Genomic DNA, 18,180 nt, shown 5'->3' with positions numbered 1-18,180 from the left:
GCCCAGCTAATTTTTAAAATTTTTTGTAGAGATGAGGTCCTGCTATGTTGCCCAGGCTAGTCTTGAACTCTTGGCCTCAAAGCAATCCTCCCACCTTGGCCTCCCAAAGCACTGGGATTATAGGTGTGAGCCACAGCACCTAGCCTTGTTTGCTTTTTTTAAAGTTACTTATCCAAAAGAGAAACAAATAACTCAAATTGTACAGGGCTCAACCACCCATAGTTCATCAAATTTCAGCCATTAATCATAATATAGAATGAGAAATGTATTTATTTACTTTTGTTTGCACAATATAAAAAATAGAAAAGCAAGGTGTAGAACATTAGTGTAAAAAGAGGAGGGGAAAAAACTATATACATGTGATAATGTCGCTGAATTAACACTCAAGAAACAACGGTGACCTCCAGAATGGGAAATAAATGGCCGGGAGATAAGGGTGGGAAGCAGACTTTTCACTATGATCCCTTTCGTATTTTTTAAATTTTATACCTTGTGAATTCATTCATTCAATAAATGCTTACTAAACATGACTATGGATCCAGCACAGTGGCACTAGGAATATACGGTGAATAAAACAGTAAAAATGCCTTTAGGAGAAGCAAAAGACAGAAAATAAAACATAGTAGATCAGATAGTAGTTAAGTGCTATAAAAAAATAAAGGAAGGAAAACAGTGTGGAGGATGAGAGTGTGATGGACTTTTCAAAAGGGTGATGTACAAAGACAGGCTTACTGAGGGTGACGTTTCAGGAGGGAGGAAAGCAAGCAAGCCACATGGTTAAATGGGAAAGAAATTCTAGGTGGAGGAAATAACAAGTGCAGAGGCCTTGAAGAGGGAGCATGCCTGGCCGTGTTCAAGGATAGCAAGGAGGCGGGTGTGGCTGCAACAGACTGAGTAAGAGGGAGAGCGGCAGCTGAAGTCACAGAGGTGAGGGGAAGAGGAATAGATAAGGCTAGAGCCTCCGAGTCCAGGCTGTGGACTCTGCTCATCTGTAAGCACTGTAAGGACTCTGCTTGGGTTATGAGAGAAAGAGGAAGCCTTGGAGAATTTTAGGCAGAAGTGACATGATTTGACTAGTATTTCAAAAGGCTCACTCTAGCTACTGTGTTGAAGGTAGACTGTAGAGCGTAAAGGGAAGAAACAAGGGGACCTGTAAATAATTTACTGCAAAAATTTAGACGAGAGATGTTGGCTCAGACCAGAGAGGAAGCAGTAGAGCTCATGAGAAATGGGTGAATACTGGATACATTCTGAAGATCAAATTGAAAGGAGTTGCTGACAAATTAGATATGAAATGTAAGACAGGGGTGTTCCAAATGATTCCAAGATTTCTGACATGAGCAGCTGGAAGGACGGAGATGCCACTGACCAAGAGAGGAAAACTAGGAGGCGCAGGCTGATGGGCAGAAGATCAGTTCAGTCTCAGATGTGTTAAAGGTTTCAGACATCCGTTATATATCCAAGAGAACACAATACGAATGTATTGACTAGGCAAAAAATTTTTTTTTATGTCTGCTATTACCAAGAAAAGCAAGTGATCAAGGTAGTAACTTTTCTGCTGATGACTGAAAAATTTCAATGTCTCAATTTTTAATGACTTCCTAACATGGTAAAAAAGGTTCAGTACTTAAAAGGATCTCAAACATTCCCAAAACTTAATGTAAAGAGAGATCTTGTCGGCTTGACAGACAATGTAGAGAACACAAATCACCATATACCCTCTAACACAGTTATCAGGTGTCTGATGGTTCTTTCGTGGAAAAGCAGCAAAGGCTAGAGTTGTAGAGAGGACACTTACTGCTGAGGATGTAGAGAAGACCGGGGGGAAGGGTATGCCTGTGTCCAAGGGGGTTTGAGGAAGCTTTCCGGGCCCGGAGTGAAGGAGGTCTCGAAGGCTAGAGCCTTCGGTTTTGTTGTTGGAGGCAGTGGGACCCAGTAACAGACTGTTAAAAAGCTTTGGAGTCAACGGAGAGACCTTTGCAGTGGAGTTGAACGAGTCCAGCCCAAAGGGTGAATGAGACTCTTTACTGAGCACCGACCTCAGGGACCCTGCTTCTGTAAGAACATAACCGGGAATAGCATTAGGCACGATAAGGAATACCCCGCAGACAACTGACTCCTAACATCAGCCAAGTGGGAAGGAGGAAAGACTCTCTCCTTTCCCCTGCCCCCCAAACTGTGTATGGTTGGTTTGGGTGAAGCCTCACAAGCTATGAATACAGGCCAAGGAGAAGCTCTCCTACTTTTTCCTTTCTTTTCCGGATCTGGATTTCAAACACCCTTTTATTCCCATCCATCTTTTGTCTCCCTCACTTTCTAAGACAGTGCTTCAAGTGGGCCTCCAGAACGCTTGTACTGAAATCACCTGAAGTGCTTGTTAAAAATGGAGATTGCTGGTTTCATCCCAAGAGATTCTGATTTAATAGTTCTGGGTGGAGTATACAAATCTGCATTTTTAACAATTCCCCAGAGGGTTCCTGTGCCCATTGAAAACTACTGCACCAAGTCCAGCTCTCAACCCTGGCCACGTAACAGAACCATCTGAGAAGCTTGTTGAAAACTTTGTATTAATTCTGACTAAGGAGGTCTAGGTCAGGGCCCAGGCATGTGCTTTTTAAAAAAGCTCCACTTCTAGAAAGAAGTTGAAAGAGATTCCCTCATTTTATGTGATCAGCCAGAGAAAGCAAGTGGCATGTTTCGTAAATGTGGATGGTAATGTGTGAGTTCAAAGAATCCCAGAATAACTCATGAGTTCCAGCACCGGTAGGCTTGTGTTCATCTCACCTTTTGTTTCTTCTTTAGCCTTCTGAGTTGCTAAATCGGCCAACCAGTGCAGGGCAGAGGAGGGTTGGGCCGTGTCAGGGCAAGGAGGTCTAATGGCTTTTTGCTCACTATTGCTATTTGATGCTGAACTGTCTGCTTTCAGGGGCTCTTCAGATCTGATGTCAGTGCTGTCAGCTTTGGGAACATGGTCAGGCTCTGGAGTTGTTACTGATGCAGTTCCTCCTCCACCTGAGAAGGTAGTTTCGTTTCCAGAAGAGGCACTAGGGTTTATGCTAGGAAGCTAAAACACAGAAGGCCAACATGGTTAGGGTGCTGTCCTTGGGTAGGGCAAAAAAAAAAAAAACACAACTACTAATGGCTTCAGACACTAAATAGGTCTGGGAAGAACAATCTGAAACTGTCCTGTAAATTGCTATTTTATCCATTATTTAATTCAACATATATTTACTGAGTCCTACAACATTCCAGAAACCATGCTTGGTTCTATGGAAAGAGCAGTGAGCAAAACTTGAAGTTTATAATCTAAAATAAAGATTTAGCATGCTTGATACAATTTCTGCAACGACAAATTGGTGATTAAAATTTGACGCCATAGAGGTCAAGAGGTTTGAAAATTAAATAAAATAGTGTATGCAAAGGGCTTAGCATAGTTCTGGCACACATAAGTGCTCAATAAATGTTTATTATTTCATTACTGATTTTTCCAAATGATTTGCTCTATCTAGAGTATTTGCATACTTTATATGTCAACTACTGAAAATATTAACTCCAGATCCCTCAGCATTAACCCTTGTGCTGCTTATCCTCAACCACGTGTTAGCAGGATTCCTAGAAGGGCCTTGAAATGTAAGCAGTTGGTTATGGGCTTTAAAAACAAAATAAAAACCAAAAACACAACTGATTATTCAAAATAGTCACTATAAAACCAGAATGACCTCTGCCTCTGAACCCAACTTAGCAGGCCAATCTTCGTGTTTCTGTCAATTCTAAGCTATACAACTCGACAAGATGCAAAGAATCTCCTTGTGCTATTTACCAACCAAGCCTGAATTGGTTTAAAGGTGAAGGGAGAGAAACCATACCAGTCAGGAAAAATTAAAATCCCTTGAATAAGTTTTTCTGGGCTCTCTCTAAAAGGCTTCCCCTCCCTTAATTCCCCAGGAATCCTACAGTAGCTCAGGACAACAGAATTGAAAATGGGGCATTTCCTGGTAGCAAGAATTTAAGCTTCACTCAGTTATACCCACACACACCATTTTACCTGTGACATCCCATTGGTGACAGCAGGTCTCAACACAGATTTATTCTGTCGACTAATACAAGGGCAGTTTGCTTTAATTCCCCACTTGCCCCGGGCAGCATGTACCATGTCTCCAATATTGTAAAGAGCTAGGAAAAAAGACAACAGTAACAGTTAACATCACAGCACTTGTGTATGCCACACGCTGTGCTAAGAACCTTCTTCATGTTATCTCCCTCAGTACTGACCACATTTCAACGAGGTGCTTTTATCCTCAATTTTTGATGAACACACTGAGACTTGGACAAGTTAGGTGATTTGCTCAAGTACATAAAGTTGGTAAATGACAGTACTGACTTTAACCAGGTATATCTGGGCCCTAAAGTTCTGTGCACTCTTAACCACTGAGCTGTATTCTCTCCCTTCTCTAGCAAACAACACGGTATCCACCAAGAGAAACTCTAGGGGTAGATTCCTTAATGTTCAAGTGTTAACATTTTAAATCATATACTTTACACTATAAGTTATACCAAAAAAAGGTAAAAAAAAAAAAAAAATAGATCAATGTAAACTTTACATGGGTAAACATTTAACTACACTTCAACCAGCAGGGAGCAGGCATCCTACCACGGCACTCAGGAAGCCCTCTGGAGTGGTGTGGTGCAATCCCAGCTCACTGAAACCTGGAATTCCTGGGCTCAGGTGATCCCCCTGCCTCAGCCTCCTGAGTAGCTAGGAGTACAGGTGCCTGCCACCATGCCTGGCTACTTTTTTTATTTTTTACTTGTGGAGACAGGTCCCAAAGCTTTGTTAAGTGGAAGAGAATATAGGCAGTAGTTTTGCAGATTCACCATCTTTAATGCATGTATGTTAATCAAAGTACAGAGGCCAGGCATACAGAAACTTCTGGAGGAATCAGTGACGTAAGCTGGGATTCTGATACAAACATGACCATTTGTTCCTATTGTTAAACTAGCTGCCTTCATCATGGATTGAAGAGGTTGGATTACTTTCAGCTGGATTTTTACAAGCCTAAAACCAGAGATCTTTCTGGAAGACTAGAGACTGGCTTTTCCATTCTGGTCTAGCCAACCATAGGAATGTGAAATGGTATCTTGACACATGACCAGCTACTCTGACCAGAAAGGCGGGGCAGGAGTGTGCAGTGGCCACATGAGCTCTAACATGCATGTAAAGATCCAAATTTTCAGAGAAATCTCGAGAGGCTTAAAAGAAAAATATCAGGATAAGATAAACCATTTCATTTTTTTTTTTTTTTTTTTTAAAGAGACAGGGTCTTGCTCTGTTGCCCTGCCTGCAGTCCTGTGCCACAACCATAGCTCACTGTAGCCTCAAAACCGTGGGCTCAAGGGATCCTTCTGCCTCAGCCTCTTGAGTAGCTGGGACTACAGGTGAGCACCAAAACACCTGGCTAATTTTTAATTTTTTTTTTTTTTTTTTGATTGAGACAAGGTCTTGTTATGTTGCCCAGGCTGTAAAAAAAATTTTATTGTATGTGAATATCTCAACTAAAACATTTTTTCCATCAACTCTGAAAAAGGAATTTCTTTACCTGTGCCAGGGATGATCTGTGTGGGCATGAGATTCTCTGGTTCATGGGACTGTCCCTTTGCACACTTCAACCAGGAGAAAACCTCTTCATCACCCATTTCCTCTGTCTCTGAAACAGAAATGAATGATTTTCCTTATTTTATAAGGGTCACAAGGTGGATCCCTCTCAGTGAGCTGAAGTTTCAGAAACCCGAAGGCCAATTTTCTCATGGCCAAACAAGAAAACAGCTAACTTTTTAAAAATCTGCTTTACTGAGGTATAATTTATGTATAATAATTCAACAATTTAAAGTGTTCACCTCAATGAGTTTAGACAAAGGCATTCAATTGTATGAACACTATCACAATCATTATATAGAACATGTCCATCTGATCTTCCAAAAGTTTTCTTGGGTCAATACCCTTCCCTCAACCCCTGGCCACCAGTGATCCACTTTTTAATGTTAAAATTTTGCTTTTGTAGAATTTCATATACATGTAAGGAAATAGAATGTAGTCATTTGTGATGGGTTTCTTTCACTTAGCAGAACACTTTTGAGATATCAGTAATTCATTCCTTTTTTATAGACGAGTAGCAGTATTCCATGGTTATGGAGGTACCCACAATTAGTTTATTCATCAGCTGATGGCCATTTGAATTGTTTCTAATTTTTCACTATTATGAATAAAACTGCTATAAACATTCATGTACAAGTCTTTGAGTGGACATGTTTTCATTTCTCTAAATACCTAGGAGTGGGATGCCAGGTCATACAGTAAATTTTAACTTTATAAGAAATGACCTTGGCCGGGCACGGTGGCTCACGCCTGTAATCCTAGCACTCTGGGAGGCCGAGGTGGGAGGATCGTTTGAGCTCAGGAGTTCGAGACCAGCCTGAGCAAGAGTGAGACCCCATCTCTACTAAAAATAGAAAGAAATTAGCTGGACAACTAAAAATATATACAGAAAAAATTAGCCGGGCATGGTGGCGCATGCTTGTAGTCCCAGATACTCGGGAGGCTGAGGCAGGAGGATTGCTTGAGCCCAGGTTTGAGGTTACTGTGAGCTAGGCTGACACCACGGCACGCTAGCCTGGGCAACAGAGCGAGACTCTGTCTCAAAAAAAAAAAAAAAAAAAGGAATGACCTTAACGTTTTCCAAAGTGATGGTACTAATCTGCATTCCTACCAAACACTTGGTATTGTCAGTTTTTAAAAATTTTATCCATTCTAGTCAACATAATGGTTTCTCATGGTTTTAATTTGCATTTCCTAATGAATAATAATAATATATATATTTTTTTCAGTAGATACAGGGTCTTGTCATTAATATATTGCTCAGGCTGGTCTCAAATTCCTGGCCTCAAGTAATCCTCCTGCCTCAGCCTCCCATGCCTGGGGTTACAGGCATGAACTGCGCCAGGCCCAGGGATTATTTTTTTCATGTGCTAAATTTATCCCTAACCACTTCATGCTTTTATCATGCTACTATAAATAATATTGCTTTTAAATTTCAATTTCTAATTGTTCATTGCCATCATACAGAAATAGAATGGATTTTTATATGTCAACTTTGTATCCTGTAATCTTGCTAATCTCATGAATTAGTTCTTATAGATTTTTGGAGATTTCTTAGGATTTTTTACATACATGATCATGTCATCTGAGAATAAAAACTTCTTTCCAATCTGTATGTCTTTTTTTTTCTTTTGGTCTTCTTTCCTGTTACCTTTTATTTCTTCGTACTGACTAGCAACTCCAATACAATATTGAATAGAAGTTGTGAAAGTAGACTTTCTTGTTTTGTTCCTGATCTTAGGGGGAACAATTCAGTCTTTCATATTACATTTGATGTTCCCATCTCATTGAGTTCCTAGCTCAGTGTTTTTCAAACTTTATTTCATTATCACCCTTGCAAAGAGCCTTAGGCTTTCTTTTTTTTTGGTGGTAACTGTGCTCCCCACCTCAAGGAAAAATTTTTTTTTTTTTTTTTTTTTCTGAAACAGGTTCACCTGGGCTGTAGTGCAGTGGCACTGTCATAGCTCACTGCAACCTCAAACTTCTGGGCTCAAGCTATGCTCCTGCTTCAGCCTCCCAAGCACCTGGGACTACAGGTACACGCCACCACATTTTGGTTAATTTTTCTATTTTTTGATAGAGACAGGATCTCACTCAGGCTGGTTTTGAAATCCTGGCCTGAAGCAATCCTCCTGCCTTGGCTGGCCCCCTGAAGTGCTAGGATTACAGGTGAGTCACCACGCCCAGCACTCAAGGAATTTTAAAGCCAGATATAATATATATCTGTTTATGTACAGTGACCCTCCTAAAAGGCACAAACCATTTTAATGTTTGAGACTTTCCCTTGCCAGCAAGAACCAATTTTCACCCCCATTGAGAATGCATAACCTAGTCTGTTGAGAATTTAGACAAGTGATTTTTTTCTATTTTTAGGGTTAATCATGTGGTTAGTTTTTAGTCTATTAATATGGTAGAACACATTGATTGATTTTCAAGTGTTAAACCAACCTTTCATTAATGGAATAAACCCTATTTACCATAATGTATTATTTTTTTTATTTATCTCGACTTAAATTTGCTTACATTTTATAAAATGTTTTTAGATCTACGTTAATGAGGGATTTGGGGGCTGTAATTTTCTTTGTTACCATTTCTTCATTTGGTTTTGGTACTAGTATAAATGTACTGCTGTAATGCCTTAAGTTTTCTTTCTGGAAGCTTTTTTAAACTACAAATTCAATTTCTAAATATAAAATTACTGAAATTATCTATTTCTTCTTGAGGGAACTTTGATGGTTTTTATCTTTCATTCAATTTGTTCATTATATTTAACCTGTCAAATTTATTGGTATAGTGTTTATAATTTTACTTATCCTTTCAACATCTGAATGATCTGTGGTGGGGTCCTCTCATAATTTTTTTGTTTGTTTTCTTAAAAGAGATGGGGTCTCACTATGTTGCCCAGACTGGACTAGAACTCCTGGCTCAAGAAATCCTCTTACCTCACCTTCTCTAGTGGTGGCTGGTACTACAGATGCATGCCACCATGCCCAGCTTTGTCATTCTTAATATTGGTAAACTACACATTCTCATTATTTTCTGGTTTCTTTAGGCAGAAGCTTAGCTGTTTTGAGACATTTCTTCTTTCCTAATATAAGTGTTTAGTGCTATAAATTACCCTCTAAGCACTGCTTTAGCTGTATACTACAAATGTTACATTGTGTTTTTGTTTTCATTCATTTCAAAACTTTTTATCTTGTGATTTCTTCTTTGATCTATGGGATATTTCGAAGTGTGCTGTTTAATTTCCAAGTATCTGGAATTTTCCAGATATCTTTCTGTTAGTGATTTCTAATTTAATTCTTTTGTGGTCAGAGAACATACTCTATATGATTTCAATCACCTTAAATTTACTGAGATTTATTTTATGACTCAGAATATAGTCTAGATGTAAACGTTCCATGTGCATACACAAAAATGTATATTCTGCTGTTGGATGGAATGTTCTATAAATGTCAATTAGGTCAAGTTGATAGATGGTGTTAAGTCTTCTATGTCTTTACTGTTTTTCTGTCTACTTATTCTTTTATTGAGCTAAAGTGTTAAAACTTCCAATTATAGTTGTGGATGTTTCTTTTTGTCCTTTCAATCTTAATAGTTTTGGTTCATATGCTTTAAAGCTCTGTTAATATGTGCACAAATATTTAGGGTTGTTATACACTATTGAGGAAATGCTTCCATTATTATGAAATAGTCTAACACTCTACCTTCTATCTATTAACATTCTTTCCTCCGAAATCTGCCTTATCTGACGCTAATATAGTTCCTCCAGCCTTCTTTGGAATAGTGTTAGCCATGGTATATCATTTTACATCTTTTTACTTTTAACTGATCTGTGTCTTCATATTTAAAGTAGGTTTCTTGGCCAGGTGTAGTGTATCATACCTCTAATGCTAGCACTTTGGGAGACGGAGGTGGGAGGATCACTTGAGGCCAGGAGTTGGAGACCAGCCTGAGCAACATAGTGAGACACAACTGCTACAAAAAAAATAGAAAGTTAGCCAGGTGTGGTGGTGTGTGCCTGTAGTCCCAGCTACTCAGGAGGCTAAGGCAGGAGGATCCTATGAGCTCAGGAATTTGAGTTTGCAGTGACCTATGACGACACCACTGAACTCTAGTCTGGGCAACAGAGCGAGACCTTGTCTCACAAAAAAAAAAAAAGAAAGGAAAAAAACCCCACCCATAGGTTTCTTAAGACAGGCATGGTGGCATGTGTCTGTAGTCTCAGCTACTCAGGAGGCTGAAGCAGGAGGATTACTTGAGCCCAGGAGTTTGAGTCCAGCCTGGGCAACATATAATAGCAAGACCCCAAGGGAAGAAGGGAAAGAGGAAGTAAGGGAGGGAGAAAGGAAGGAAGGAAAGAAGGTTTCTTACAGATAGCATTAGAGTTGTTTTCTATTTTTCCCATTTCTTTTTCCTTTCATTTCTCCTTCTTTCTTTTGAATTACTTGAATATTTTTCATGATTTGATTTTGTCTCCATTTTTGGCTTATTAGCTGTATCTCTATTTTTTAGTGGTTGTGATAGGATTTGCAGTATTAATCTTTAACTTATCACAGCCTATTTTCACATATCATACCACTTTACATACACTGTAAGACCCTTCCAAAACTATACTTCCATTTCTTCCTCCTTTCCTTTGTTTGCTACTGTTACTGTACATTTTAATTTTATACATATTATAAATCTCACAATGTACTATTACTATTTTTGCTTTAAACAATTCTCTTAAAAAGATTAAAAATGAGAAAATATTTTTTATATTTATTCATATATTTACCATGTAGGATGTTCTTCATTCTTTTGTGTAAATTAAAATTTCCATATCATATATTTTTCTTCTGCCTTTAATTTTATTATAGTGTAGATCTGCTGGCTATGAATTCTATCAGATTTTCTTAATCTGGAAAACTATTTTACTCTTATTTTTGAAAGATGTTTTCACTGGGTATAAATTTTAGTTTAACAGATTTGTTATTAGCACTTTAAGAGGTCATTGCTGTTGTCTTCTGGCATGTAAGGTTTCTGACTAGTTGGCTGTCATTCTTATCTTTGTTACTCTGCACAAAATGTGCTTTGGTGTGGTTTTCTTAATGTTTTTTCTGTTTGGGGGTAGTTTTGTGGTTATATAGTTTTTGTCAAATTTGGAAAATTTTTGGATTTGTTTAAATATTTTTTCTGTCTCTACCCTCTCACCCTTTCTCTAAAACTTCAATGATATGTTTGATAGACTACCTGAAATTTCCTGCAGCTCTATAAGGCACTCTTCAGTTTATAAATTATGTCTTTCTTTTTCTATGCTTTGTTTTAGATCACTTTTATTGCCATGCCCCCAAATTCACTGTTTTTTTTTTCTTTCTCTTCTGCGGTGTCTAATCTGCTGTTAATCCCATGCAGTATATTAATAAATATTTGAGATACTTTTCATTTCCAGAAGTTTCATTTGGGCCTTTTATAAAATCTTCTATTTTTCTCATGTTCATATTTTCCTTTATGTCCTCAAGCATATTTATAAGATTTATAATAGCTACTTTAAGGTTCTTTTCTACTGATTCCATTATTATTGTCATTTTGGGGTTTGTTTCTATTGATTGATTCCCACCCCCAGCTTATTGGTAATATTCTCCTGCTTTTTTGCATACCTGATAATTTTTTTTTTTTTTTAAGAGATAGGGTCTCGCTCTGTTGCCCAGGCTGGAATGCAGTGGCCCGATCATATTCCTGTAACCTTGAATTCCTGGTCTCAAGTGATCCTCCCACCTCAGCCTCCAGAGTAGCTAGGACTACAGGCACACACCACCATACCTGGATAATTAAAAAAAATTTTTTTTAGAGACAGGGTCTTGCTATCTTGGCCAGGCTGGTCTTTAACTCTTAGCCTTAATGATCCTCCTGCCTTAGCCTCCCGAAGTGTTGGGATTACAGGCATGAGTCACTGTGCTTGGCCCATACTTGATAATTATTGACTGAATGCAGCACTTTGTGACTTTTGTTTCTGAGTGCTGGCCTTTGTTGTAATCCTTTAAGGAGTATTTGGTTTTAGTGTGGTGCACTGGTAACTTGCAGATCAGTTTGATTCTTTTGAGGTTTGCTTTACACTTTGCTTTGGCAGTTCCAGAACAGTTTGACCCTTCTGGACTCTATTGTCTCTTCATGTTGGCAGGTAGGAATACAAATTGTGAGTTCTGTGAATTATTCAGTCAATTGCTTTCTCATGGTTCTTTCTTGGACCTTGAGGAGTTTCATTTTATACATGTGCAGATCATTATATAGAAAAAAAATTGAGGAGATCTCTCTGCAAATCTCTGATATTCTCTCTGTGTAGTTTCTACCTCTTTAGCACTTTGCCTCACTTTCTCAGACTTTGATCTCCGCCTCTACTTAGTGGGGTTGCCAATTTCTACTTTAGTTCCCTTTCTTTGTGCTATTGCCTAGAAACTGCCCCGAGGCAGTACGCCAGGGGCATTATAGGGATCACCTTGTTTTTCCCCTTCTCTCAGGGATCATAGTGCCATGTTGCCTGTTGTCCAATATCTAAAACTGTGGTTTCATATACTTTATCCAGTTTTCTCATTGTTGATGGCTGAGGGCAATTCCTGTAGTAGTCAATCTTTCATGGGCAGGAGTAGAAGACTCTAACATCTGACATTCATGGAGTACCTAGTGAGTGTCAGGTCCTATTATAATCACTTAACATATAACATCTCATTTAATAACCATAACATCACGAAGCAACAAGTACTGACATCATTTTTTTTTTTTTTTTTGTAGACAGGGTTTCACTCTGTCACCCAGGCTATAGTGCAGTGGCCTCATCATAGCTCACTGCAACTTCAAACTCCTAGGCTCAGGCGATTCTCTTTCCTTGGCCTCCCAAAGTACCAGGATTACAGGTGTGAGCCACCACGCCTGGCCACTGATATCACTGTTTTATAGACATGGAAAATGAGGCTCTGAAGGATGAAGTAAGTAGCCCAAGGTATCACAGTTGGTATAATAAAACGTGGAAGTAGGTATCTGAGTAGCTTAAACTCCAATCCACTATTATAATGGTTACACTGTATCTCTGAAGAGGAAAAGAATGAGGAGGTCAAGGGGCAAGGAGGATTCCTGGCATGTAATAAGATAAAGCAAGAACCAAAGGAAGCAAGAAATTTAATAGACATTTCTCAACAGAAAACAAATGACCAATAAGCAAATGAAATGATACTCAACATCATTAGTCATCAGGGAAATGCAAATCAAAACCATACAATGAGATACTACTTCACATCCAATATGATGGCTATAACAAAAATACAATAACAAGTTTTGGCAAGAATGTGGAAAATTCCCTCATACATTGCTGCTGGGACTGTAAAATGCTACAATTAACTTCAAAATACAGTTTGGCCGGGCATGGTGGCTCATGCCTATAATCCTAGCACTCTGGGAGGTTGAGGCGGGAGGATCACTTGAGCTCAGGAGTTCCAGACAAGGCTGAACAAGAATGAGTCCCCGTTTCTACTAAAAATAGTAAAAATCAGCCAGGTGTGGTGGTGCACGCCTATAGTTCTAGCTACTCGGGAGGCTGACACCATGGAACTCTAGCCCAGTGACACAGTGAGACTCTATCTCAAAAAAATAAAATAAAATAAAATACAATACAATACAGTTTGGCAGTTCCAAAAGGTTAAACGAAGAACTATCATATGACCCAACAATCCCACTCCCAGGTATATACCCAAGAGAACTGCAAACGTATGTCCACATAAAAACCTGTATACAAATGTTCACAGTGGCACTATTTTTTTTTTTTTGAGGCAGACTCCTGCTCTGTCACCCTGGCTAGAGTGCCGTGGTGTCAGCCTAGCTCACAGCAACCTCAAACTCCTGGGCTCAAGCAATCCTCCTGCCTCAGCCTCCTGAGTAGCTGGGACTACAGGCGTGTGCCACCATGCCCAGCTAATTTTTTCTATATATTTTTAGTTGTCCAGCTAATTTCTTTCTATTTTTAGTAGAGATGGGGTCCCGCTCTTGCTCAGGCTGGTCTCAAACTCCTGACCTCGATTGATCCGCCCACCTCGGCCTCCCAGAGTGCTAGGATTACAGGCGTGAACCACCACGCCCGGCCTTGAACTGTACACTTTAAAGGGTGAGTTTATGGCATGTGAATTATATCTCAATAAAGATGCTATTAAAAAACAAAACAAAGGAAGATTAAGAATACATCTTCTTGGCTTGTTTTAGCCTTCTCAATTAGGTTGAGTATTGGCAACTTTAAGGTCTTACAATACAACAAAGACGAATGAAGCCAGGCAGCTAAAGACGGGCACAAGCTCATTCTTGCCTCAATTTTCAAGTTCCGTAACTTCACGGACACGCACCTACAGGCTACCTTTAGAACTGCATGGGAAATATTTGCTTACCACTGCGTGGACGGCTTTTCCTGAGCCGGTAACAGTCAAGGCAGACCCCAAATCCACATTTGCGACAAACCCAGTGGATGTTGAAGAGGGTGGTTTCACATACATCACACATCTCCCGTACACCACGCACAGCTCGCTTCCATGCCACTTTCTCTGGTGGAAAGAAGAGGAGGACTGTTGGCACTGACCATCCTGACCAATAAATAGTAAAAGACCCCAGATCCACTGATCCCTGCACTCAAGCCATTTTGTCCAGCAACTCAACTCAAAGATTCATCAAGCTGTGTTTCTATAATTGTAAGAGAAACAAAATACAAGGAATTTCTAGTATTTATGAACTATACAACTTAATTATAATATGGTATTTCAAGGGCTTATGGTAACACCAGGATATAACCTAGTTTCAATAAAGAATTAATGCCATATATTGTCACTTAAGTAACTATAAAATTTCCAGTTGGGGGGAGCTTGAAGTAAGAGGATTCTACTCTTGAATTTAAGAGCATAATTTCACAGTATAATTTTCCTGAGTCTAGAAATAGGGTATAGTAACTCACAGACATGGAAATATTGTAAATGTCTGAATAATCTGGGTTCTAGGTATGAAACATGGCATCTAGTAGCACTTGATCTAGTCACAAACCATAGAGTATAACTCTTTAATATGAACTGATTCAAAGCAAACTGGAAATATTCAGGGTGAATCAGACTCAAACAGGGATTCAAATCCATGCTATGGCAGCTGTGCTACAAAAATGAAAGACAAGCAGGGAAGGAATTTTTGGTTTGTTAATTGTCAAAGACTGAAAGAATGAGGTCTGTTGGATACAGTTAAGACCTCAACTACAGGTTGCTACAAAGAAGTCTTATCAGTTTTGACTCATCCACAGAAAATGCCACCTGCCACTCCCCCCAATCCTCCCTTTAAGCAAAAGAAAATGTTTCCAACTAGGAGGGCCTGGAGGATAAGCAAGAGGGTGCCTTACGGTGTGGCTCCACCATCATCATGGCCTCCTTCTCAGACATTACAAGCTGGCAAAACTGGTCCCCAACATTGGCCAGGATGTACTTTGAGGTCTCTAGGTCTATCCCTTCTGCTAGGGAGGAAGAGGGAATCCACAGGTTCATGGCATCAGGGTCACTTTGCTGGGGGCTTAGAAATCCCTCCACACGGAGTACCCCCTTTCGAGTGAAGATCAACCTAAGACAGGATCAAATACATGGTAAATAGCAGTAGCAATGCAAACTAACACATACCTAAAATCCTAGAACCTAAAAAGAAATCAAATAAGACTTAGCAGGAGGCCGGACGTGGTGGTTCACGCCTGTAATCCTAGCACTCTGGGAGTCCGAGGTGGGAGGATCACTCGAGGTCAGGAGTTCGAGACCAGCCTGAGCAAGAGCGAGACCCCGTCTCTACTAAAAATAGAAAGAAATGATCTGGACAGCTAAAAATATATATAGAAAAAATTAGCTGGGCATGGTGGCACATGCCTGTAGTCCCAGCTCCTCTAGAGGCTGGGGCAGGAGGATCGCTTAAGCCCAGCAGTTTGAGGTTGCTGTGAGCTAGGCTGACGCCACGGCACTCTAGCCCGGGCAACAGAGCGAGAATTTGTCTCAAAAAAAAAAAAAAAAAAAAGACTTAGCAGGAATCAGGCTAAGAACTTTCACCACACTTAACCAACACAGTATGCAATTTCGGCTAATAGGAAGGCTTGTTAATATAACACTTAGTAGGTCTAGATTCTTTAAAAAGCTGTCTTCAGAGTTGCTGTCAGTTTTTCCATCCACCTGTTCTACACCTGCGCCTGTGCCACTGAACGTGACCGAGAAAAATACAGAGTCATCCTCATTTTAACACTTCAGATTCATGTTCACCTACCTGAGCTGAGCCCTTAAGGTTGCCTGACAGTCACAATAGTTTCCTGATACACTTCCTCTCCTTGATGCCTGTTTCATACCTTCTTTCTTTTCAAACTGCCAGTATTACTTCTCACGAGAACTCTGCTTTCTATTCCACTGAGGAAACAGGAGCCAGAAGAGAACTTCTATAAGCTCCCACTACCACACTTTCCTGCAGCTGAGCCACTGTGCTCCGTTTGATCTCCTCCTACTCTGAACTAGGACTCAGCAAAGCCAATCTTTCCAGCTACATTTTTTGTTTTGGAAATAGGGTCTTGCTCTGTCTCCCTGGGTAGAGTGTAGTAGCATGATCATAGTTCACTGCAACCTCAAACTCCTGGGCTCAAGTGATCCTCCTGCCTCAGCCTCCCGAGTAGCTAGGACTACAGGCACACACCATGGGACCTGGCTAATTTTTCTATTTTTTTGTAGAGACGGGGTCTTGCTCTTGTTCAGGCTGGTCTCCAACTCCTGATCTCAAGCAATCCTCCAACCTTGGCCTCCCAGAATGTTAGGATTATAGCCGTGAGCCACCACGCCCTGCCTTCCAGCTACATTCTATCCCTTTCCCCAACCCAAAGACATTCCTCCACTAATTCTCTTCTCTTTTCGACATCAGCTAATTTCATCTCTATTGTATCATTCTTGTCAGCATTTAAACTTGCTCCAATTTCTATCACAAAAGTCCTCTCAATCCCATACCCCCCTTCACTAATCTGCTTATTAGACCTAAGTTCCTTGAAAGAGTTGTCCACTCTCATTATCACTAGTTCTTTTCCCTTCTATTTTCCCTTAATCCACTACAATCAGACATCCCCCTACTGATCTACCAAAACTATTTTGACAAGGTGATTCCACCTTGCTAAAGGTCATTTCTAGTCCTTATCTCACATGACCTATCAGCAACGTTTGATACAGTTCATTATTCCTTCCTGGAAATACTTTCTTTAGTTGTCTTCCAGGATACCTCACTGCCCAGTTTCCCTCCTATCTCACTGGCTATTCTTTCTCAGTCTCTTTACTAGTTCCTTCTTATCTTTCCCACCTCTAAAAGCTGGAGCATGCCCGAACTCAGTCCTTGAACTGCTTTCTTCATCTATACTCTGACTTCTAAGGTGATGTCAATTTGACTCACAGTTTTAAATACCTAGTGACATCCAAATTTGTATCTCCAGGTTGGACTTCTTCCCTTAATGCTAAAGCTGTATTTCCAGCTGTCCTCTCAAAATTTCCATTTAGAAATATAACAGGCATCTCAAATTTAACATGCTCAAATCAAAACTCCCTATTTTCCTCCCCAAACCTGCTTATCCCTGAAAAATCTCTTATCAGCAAATGGCAATCCCATTCTTTTAATTTTTAGGCCAAAATATGTAGAATCATCCCTAACTCGTTCCTTTCTTTCATAGTTCGTATCTAACCCATCAGCAAATTATATGTGCTCTACCTTCAACCACTTCTCATCATCTCCATTGCTATCTCCCTGGTCTAAGCACCCATCATGTCCCACCTGGGTAATTCCAACAGCCTCCTAACATCTGGGTTTCTGCCCTTGCCTCTGAGATATAACCTATTCTCAAGGAAAGTAGTAAGCTGGTCTTTTAAAACATCTCAATGTCACTCATCAGCTCAAGATCTCCAATGATTTCTTATTCAGAGTAAAAGCCAAGGCCCTTGGAATAGCCCTTTAAAATCTGGACACATCATAAATTCTTTCACTTCAACTCCCCTCCCCTTACTTACTCCACTTTAGCCATCCTAGTTCTAAGAACACATGTAGAATATTCCAGCTTCAGGACTGTTGCATCTGTCTCGAATACCTGTCTCCCAGATAACTGTGTAGATTACTCCTTCACCTACTGCAGGTTGTTCCTTAATCTCATTTTCTCAGATCATCCTATTTAAAACTGTAGCCTCTCTAGCCTCCTGACACTTTAATCCTCTTTCCTTTATTTTTTTCATATTTATTATCAGCTAAAATACCATTTATTTAAGTTTTTTTTTTTTTTTTTTTTGGTGGTTGTTATTTACTGTTTGCATCCCCAAACCTTCTGAGGGCTGGATTTGATGTTTTGGTTCATTGCTGAATCCTCAATGCCCCCAAACAACAGCTGGCACACATTAAGTGCCTGATAAACAATTGCTGAATAAGTGAATCCACACCAAACTGATAAACCATGTGGATTTATTTTAAAAATTAAAGATTCTTGAAAGATC

The 18,180-nt window shown here is 39.8% G+C and overlaps 1 protein-coding gene across 1 annotated transcript in view; it reads right to left on the bottom strand.

Annotated features, from left to right (window-relative positions):
• The window catches only part of KDM3B (lysine demethylase 3B), a 61,182-nt gene that overhangs the window by 11,123 nt on the left and 31,879 nt on the right, over positions 1 to 18,180 (bottom strand). Inside the window, exons 10-15 of the mRNA XM_069483699.1 lie at positions 15,048 to 15,262; positions 14,062 to 14,214; positions 5,598 to 5,705; positions 4,046 to 4,173; positions 2,785 to 3,064; positions 1,799 to 2,055 (exon numbers count right to left, since the gene is read on the bottom strand). Coding sequence (XP_069339800.1) covers positions 1,799 to 2,055; positions 2,785 to 3,064; positions 4,046 to 4,173; positions 5,598 to 5,705; positions 14,062 to 14,214; positions 15,048 to 15,262 — 1,141 coding nt within the window. The remainder of the gene's footprint in view (positions 1 to 1,798; positions 2,056 to 2,784; positions 3,065 to 4,045; positions 4,174 to 5,597; positions 5,706 to 14,061; positions 14,215 to 15,047; positions 15,263 to 18,180) is intronic.

The sequence above is a fragment of the Eulemur rufifrons genome, chromosome 10, assembly GCF_041146395.1.
Source record: "Eulemur rufifrons isolate Redbay chromosome 10, OSU_ERuf_1, whole genome shotgun sequence".
Classification (NCBI taxonomy): Eukaryota; Metazoa; Chordata; class Mammalia; order Primates; family Lemuridae; genus Eulemur; species Eulemur rufifrons.
Note: the sequence above shows the minus strand (reverse complement) of the source record. Positions and strands in the feature narration are given on the sequence as shown.